Source organism: Lampetra planeri, chromosome 65 (assembly GCF_965212315.1).
Source record: "Lampetra planeri chromosome 65, kcLamPlan1.2.h2, whole genome shotgun sequence".
Taxonomy (NCBI): Eukaryota; Metazoa; Chordata; class Hyperoartia; order Petromyzontiformes; family Petromyzontidae; genus Lampetra; species Lampetra planeri.
In genome coordinates, this window is record NC_136171.1 from 2,132,547 (window position 1) to 2,140,000 (window position 7,454).

At 55.7% G+C, this 7,454-nt stretch overlaps 2 protein-coding genes across 2 annotated transcripts in view; both read right to left on the reverse strand.

Moving 5' to 3' along the window:
- The window catches only part of LOC144737186 (MAM and LDL-receptor class A domain-containing protein 1-like), a 328,015-nt gene that overhangs the window by 28,030 nt on the left and 292,531 nt on the right, over positions 1-7,454 (reverse strand). The window lies entirely within an intron of this gene.
- The window catches only part of LOC144737134 (dihydrolipoyllysine-residue acetyltransferase component of pyruvate dehydrogenase complex, mitochondrial-like), a 12,898-nt gene continuing 9,367 nt past the window's right edge, over positions 3,924-7,454 (reverse strand). Inside the window, exon 7 of the mRNA XM_078619833.1 lies at positions 3,924-6,899. Coding sequence (XP_078475959.1) covers positions 6,770-6,899 — 130 coding nt within the window. The 3' untranslated portion in view covers positions 3,924-6,769. The remainder of the gene's footprint in view (positions 6,900-7,454) is intronic.

The window sequence follows — 7,454 nt, forward strand, 5'->3', positions numbered from 1 at the left end:
GGGTCTGGCTAACTTGATGGACTGGGTCTGGCTCACTTGATGGACTGAGTCTGGCTCACTTGATGGGCTGAGTCTGGCTCACTTGATGGGCTGACTGTGGCTCACTTGATGGACTGACTGTGGCTCACTTGATGGACTGGTTCTGGCTCACTTGATGGACTCGGTCTGGCTCACTTGATGGACTGTGGCTCACTTGATGGACTGATTCTGGCTCACTTGATGGACTGAGTCTGGCTCACTTGATGGACTGACTGTGGCTCACTTGATGGACTGAGTCTGGCTCACTTGATGGACTGACTGTGGCTCACTTGATGGACTGGGTCTGGCTCACTTGATGGGCTGACTGTGGCTCACTTGATGGACTGACTGTGGCTCACTTGATGGACTGGGTCTGGCTCACTTGATGGACTGAGTCTGGCTCACTTGGTGAACTGAGTCTGTCTCACTTGGTGGACTGAGTCTGGCTCACTTGATGGACTAAGTCTGGCTCACTTGATGGACTGACTGTGGCTCACTTGATGGACTGGGTCTGGCTCACTTGATGGACTGAGTCTGGCTCACTTGGTGGACTGAGTCTGTCTCACTTGGTGGACTGAGTCTGGCTCACTTGATGGACTGACTGTGGCTCACTTGATGGACTGGGTCTGGCTCACTTGATGGGCTGAGTCTGGCTCACTTGATGGACTGAGTCTGACTCACTTGATGGACTGAGTCTGACTCACTTGATGGACTGAGTCTGACTCACTTGATGGACTGGTTCTGGCTCTGCTCAGCTCGAACGAGCGAGTCGAACAGCGGCGACTCTTCACCGTCATCATCATCGGCCTCATCAGTCACCCCGCAGCTAAAGTGGCAACTTCAGCCAATGAACTCCCCAGTCGATTGCTCAATCGCGAGCCACGCTGACGTGGGCACTGGCGGTGTCTGGCGAGCGGTGGCGCTGCGGTTAGCGCTCTGCGCGGGGCGATCAGCGTCAGCGGAGGGCGTCTCGAGCCACTCCTGGGTCGACTCAGCCGTAAATGAGTTCGTGGGTGCAGCGTGGTGCGCTCCACTCGCGAACAGCACTTGCCACAACAGCCGATTCGAAGGCTTTATGGAAGATTGTTGCGAGTGTGTTTGTGTTAGCGAGCGCCTATTAATTCCGACACGAGGGTGTGGTCGTGGCCAAGATAAATTAGCTAATGGGCCCTGGGGGGGGGGGGGGGGCTAGGAGATGTTGACTACCTCGCCTGGTCTACAGGAGGTCGTGGGTTCGATCCCGACCCAGACGCCTGCTGCTGTGTATTTGGAGTTTGCGTGTCTCTCTCATCATCATCACGGTGGCTAGGATATGTTAACTACCTCGCCTGGTGTACAGGAGGTCGTGGATTCGATCCCGACCCTGACGATGCCTGCTGCTGTATATTTGGAGTTTGCGTGTCTCTCTCTCATCATCATCATCACGGTGGCTAGATGTTAACTACCTCGCCTGGTATGCAGGAGGTCGTGGATTCGATCCCGACCCTGACGATGCCTGCTGCTGTGAATGTGGAGTTTGCGTGTCTCTCTCTCTCCCCGTGGTCGCGTGGATTTAGTTTTAAATCTCCGGGTCCTCCGGTTTCCCCCTCCACATTTAGAAGTATCAACATCATCACCATCACGCGTTGAGGAGTGTTGGGGCTGCTTATAAACATTTCCACGTGATGATGATGATGATGAGAAGCCCACGTCGTTACGATAATCACTTGAGATGACCAGGTCGCTTCTGAAAACAGAACTACTACACAGCTCAGTGTGGGGTCCTTACCTGGTAATAAAGAATAAAGGTGAATAGAATATAAAACATGCTTCAAATCGCTTTCAACTATTGTCATTGTAGTGCATATTTAATGTGGCGCTGCACTTCTGATGTTGTAGGAGAAAACATTTATTAAAAAGTCTATTTAATTAAGTAGAACGTGTTGTCTATATTTATTTAAAGTTGCATATTTTGATGTGGCGTCACAGAAAACATGGCATCTGTGCAGAACCACCCTTTACAGAAACCACATTGGGGCTCCGCAAGCCTCTCCTCAGCGGGCCTGGCAAGGTGACGCTGAATAATCCTTGCCAGGGCCTTTCCCGGCACACTGAGGAGTGAGATGCCCCTGTAGTTGTTACAGTCTGTGCGGTCCCCCTTCTTAAAGACGGGGGACCACCAGGGCATCCTTCCAGTCCCGCGGAACCCGTCCAGTGACCCAGACTGTTGTCATGATGTCATGTAGGGCAGTCTGTGCACAAACGCCACCCTCCCTCAGCATTTCGCTCGGGAGATCATCTTTCCCCGGTGCCTTTCCTGGTCTCAGACTCTGGATCGCCTTCAGTACTTCCTCAACATATGGGACCTCAGCCAGCCACTCACAGGGGGTGACCTCTTCCAATATCTGAGGCACCGCAGCCTCAGCAGACCTCATCCCTCGTGGGTTGGGGTCACCGTGGGGTAGGGTCACACCGTGGGGGGGTCACACCGTGGGGGGGGGGTCACACCGTGAGTTGAGGTCACAACGTGGGGTGGGGTCACGTGGGTTGGGGTCACACCGTGGGTTGAAGTCACTGTGGGTTGGGGTCACACCGTGGGTTGAGGTCACTGCGGGTTGGGGTCACACCGTGAGTTGAGGTCACTGTGGGTTGGGGTCACACAGTGGGTTGAGGTCACTGTGGGTTGGGGTCACACCGTGAGTTGAGGTCACTGTGGGTTGGGGTCACACCGTGGGTTGAGGTCACTGTGGGTTGGGGTCACACCGTGGGTTGAGGTCACACCGTGGGTTGGGGTCACACCGTGGGTTGGGGTCACACCGTGGGTGGGGGTCACACCGTGGGTTGGGGTCACGTGGGTTGGGGTCACACCGTGGGTGGGGGTCACACCGTGGGTTGGGGTCACACCGTGGGTTGGGGTCACGTGAGTTGGGGTCACACCGTGGGTTGGGGTCACACCGTGGGGTGGGGTCACACCGTGGGTGGGGGTCACACCGTGGGTTGAGGTCACCGTGGGTTGGGGTCACCGTGGGGTGAGATCACACCGTGGGTTGGGGTCACAACGTGGGTTGGGGTCACACCGTGGGTTGAGGTCACCGTGGGTTGAGGTCACCGTGGGGTGGGGTCACACCGTGGGTTGGGGTCACACAATGGGGTTGGGGTCACACCGTGGGGTGAGGTCACCGTGGGTTGGGGTCACACAATGGGGTTGGGGTCACACAATGGGTTGGGGTTGCACCGTGGGAGGCAAAACGGAAACTGAGCTCAGTCTACCCGATGGACTGTTATGTCTCACCCACGACACTGCAGGTCACTCACTCATCCACCCAACCACTCACTCACCCCGTCACTCACACGCTCACCCACCACACTGAAGGTCACTCACTCACTCACCCAACACTCGCTCACCCCATTCACTCACCTACTCACTCACATACCCACACACCACCCAACCACTCACCCACCACACTGCAGGTCACTCACTCACCCACCCAACAACTCGCTCACCCCATCACACACACGCTCACCCACCCAACCACTCACCTACTCACTCACATACCCACACACTCACCCACCCACTCACTTGTCGTGCCACTATTTCCGAGCGGGGCCACACGTTTCTGGCACCAATCTCTGACGATTCTCAAAAGCCAATTCCCCGTTCGGTCTTCATCTCTTTCCAGATCCTCTCATTTGTTCCGAACGACACTTTTACTTGTCCTGTCGTGGTCCATCCTACTACACGTGTGTGTGTGTGTGTGTCCAAACAGTGGCAGTTTCCTTCTCACCACTGCCTGCATCACCATCATCACCAGGTCGCCTTCATCTTCTTCGGCGTGCAACCCTGTTCATCACCATCCACGGTGGGCAAAACGTCGCTCAACTCTCTCGCGTCTCACGGTGGTGAAGTTTCCCCGGGACGCTGCGGGGTCAGACAAATTCCTTTATTCAAGGCCGCGACAAACGCACGCCCGGCGAGACCGAGCCGAGCCCAGGGGCAATCCCTCCCCTCCCCTCCCCCCAGGGGTCGAACTCAGACTTCAAACGCATGCTCTGAGGTCTCCAACGGGGCAAGACATTTATTGTGCGTCTCTGCTCGCGTGTGTGGTGTGTGTGTGTGTGTGGTGTGTGTGGTGTGTGGTGTGTGTGGTGTGGTGTGTGTGGTGTATGTGGTGTGTGTGGTGTGGTGTGTGCGGTGTGTGTGGTGTGGTGTGTGTGGTGTGTGTGGTGTGTGTGGTGTGTGTGGTGTGGTGTGTGTGGTGTGTGTGGTGTGGTGTGTGGCGTGTGTGGTGTGTGGCGTGTGTGGTGTGTGGCGTGTGTGGTGTGTGTGGTGTGTGGTGTGTGTGGTGTGATGTGTGTGGTGTAGTGGGTAGTGAGTGGTGGAGCGATGGCGTAGCTGGTTAGCGCTACGCTGCGCTGTGAACCCGGCGACCCGAGTCCGATTCCCGCTCACGGCCAACACCAGTGGCGATTGTCCGAACCGACCCTGGGCCTCCTCCCCTAGGTCGAATCAAACGAGTGCCTGGTGCGCTGTGTAAAGATCGCCACCGGGGAGACAAAGGCGGTCGTGCGTGGTGCTGGCCACCCACCCCCTCGTGTGCCGTTCCGGCCTTCATAGGTGCTCGCTAACAGCACTTGCCCCTACAGTCTGTGAAGGCTACACGGGGGATCTTTGTCTTTGTGTGATGACATGACTATGGAGTGCTGGCTTAAGCGGCCTGGCTAATCAATATCCCCTCTTTGTAAACCCCTCCCCCCCCCACCCAAGCGAAAGAGAGATCTGGACATCAGCGTGCAATCGAGAAGCAAAACGAACATCCCCCCCCCTGCACCCCCCATTTAAGACAACAACAACAATGTAACAATAATAATACAAAGGGGTCAATTCCTCAAAACCAGTGGTTCCTTCCTAACACGTTAGTCGGCTTCCGCGATTAATATGATCCATGATACGGATTTGTTAGGGTCAGACCGCGTAGATATAAATGCTGTGTCATTAAGCCCGCCACCACGCGACACGGTCAATTACCAAGGTTTAGAGAACAGAACGTGGCCAATTCGTGGCTAGTACAGCACTAACCGGTTGTGTGTTGGAGAGCCAAGCCACAACGTTTACAATCTGAGTACCGTGACGTTTCGCCAGTAATCACAACCAGCTTCATCAGGCGACAGCCAGATTCGTGGTTCTTGTTCACCTGGGGTGCATGACGCCACCCTTTTTGATTCCTCGCAAAATAGAAACCTTTGGCAATGAATCCAGGTGTAGGCCAATCAGTTTCAAAGACAATGCATCGAATATTATCAGAGCGATGGATATTTGCATGTTCACCACATGCAGTATATAGATTCCTTGCAAAAGGTTTCCTCTATTTGGTGTTTGACAAACTTAACACAGCTCCTGTTTGATTGCAGAAAGCGTACAAACCTATTCTTGTTTTTTCACACTTTGATTTTGGCAAAAAGGCTCCATTTTACAACCGTTTCATCAGCCCTTTTGCCCACTTCAGCAATTGTTTCTTGCTGTGGTTGTCCCACCTGATGACGGACGCTTGTGTTGCACCCGAAACGTCGTCATTTAATTTATTTAGATTTTCTACCCACGTGACTTTACCGAGAGAACCAAAGAGTATGGATCCCTGCAGTCACGAAAACTTCAAATCGAGATTTGGTTATTAACAATGAACTTTCTTAACGCCCAAAACCAAAGAAGGTTCCGCCAAGGCTGCAGTGAAGGTTTAGGAAGCACTGGTTTACGACAACGATAAGAACGACAAGACAAGGGGGGCACAATTCCTCAAAATGCATAAAATGTTAAATAATCTGGTGACAAAAACGGGTGAGGCTGACGTCTCTCCGCACGCAAACGGTGGTGGGGGGGGGGGGGGGTGGTGGGAGAGGTCTATGCCCTGTCCGCCAGCTACTGCGATCACTCCCTGCTGGGGGGAGCGGGGGGGGGGGGGCACGGCTCTCTGTCCGCAAAAGAGCCACCCAGGGCCCAAGTTGGACAACACGACGTCCGCTTAGCGGCGTCGGCTTGCGTACGGCGCGAAAAGAAGTTCCCTTTAAGAACTGCTTTGTTGTTGCGTTTAATTGGTTGTGCTCCCCCCGCCCCCCGCACCTCCGATTAGCGCGGCTGGCTTACATATGGTGCGAAAGTAGTTCCCGACATACAAAGCCCACGTGTCGAACTGCTATGGAGACAGCCGTTATCGAGGCTCAAAGCTGGTGCAGAGAGAGAGGCGGCACAGCTGCTGGCAGCTGCCTGCCACACCACGTGCTAACTTGGGGGGCTTCTCTCCCCCCACCCCCCCGCCCCATCGACGCCGTGCACCACGGTTCTTGCCAGCAAATCCAGGGCGGCGCAAGGAGGTGCGTGGAGGTGCGTGGAGGTGCGTGGAGGTGCGTGGAGGTGCGTGGAGGTGCGTGGAGGTGCGTGGAGGTGCGTGGAGGTGCGTGGAGGTGCGGGGGCGACACGGCGTGGTGCAACGTCACGCACTAAAGCGACGACGACGCTGAAGCCGAGGACGAGATGGGGGGCTGGGGCGTGCGCGCAGACCGAGCGTTGGGTAGCGTCCCGTAGACGTTGATTGCCGAGTAGCTTTAGCAGCAGCAGCAGCAGCAGCCGTTGCGGCTGTTGTTGTTGTTGTTGTTCGTGAGATGCAGCCACCAGGGCGGGGGCCAAGCGGAGAGAGAGTGTTCGGTGGCGGGTGCCGGGAGGACGACGATGAGGAAGACGATGATGATGATGAGGAGGAGGAGGTGGTGGTGGTGCCACTCACAGCAGCATGGTGCTGGGCCGCTCCAGGAACTTGCGGAACTCGGCGAGCCACTGGGCGCCGACGGCTCCATCCACGACGCGGTGGTCACAGCTCAGGGTCACCGACATGACGCTCGCCACCACGAAGCTGCGGCGACACCACACACGGTGACACGGCACGCGGTCATGGACCGTAGGCAGGCCGGCCTCAATGTTTCTAACCGTCGCAGATGTTACATTGGAGAGGGGTCCACGTTTCGCAAGCGTAGAAAAGGGAGGGAATGCCCGTGGCCGAGAAGACCCGAAGCTTCGTGCGGAGCGACAGACCAGGCAGCTTCCACACAGCGTTACGCAGCCGATGAAAATGTAATGCCGCCCGACTGATTCGGAGTGAAACCTCTGCTGTCAAACCGGACCCGGTCATGAGCACACTGCCCAGGTATGGGAAACTCTCCACTTGCTCCACATCACCAATTGGGAGTTGTGGGGGTGGAGTCTTTGATGGTACAAAATACCCAGGCAGGTGCTTCGTTTTGGTGGGGCTGATGGTAAGGCCCCACCTCTTAGTGGCACGCTCCAGGTTCAGCAGCAGCGTCTCCAACTCCTCTGAATGAGCAGCTATTACCAAATAATCGGCATACATAACGTGGTTGACCAATAGGGAGCCATCCCTTGACCGCACCCGGGCATCGATCACACACAA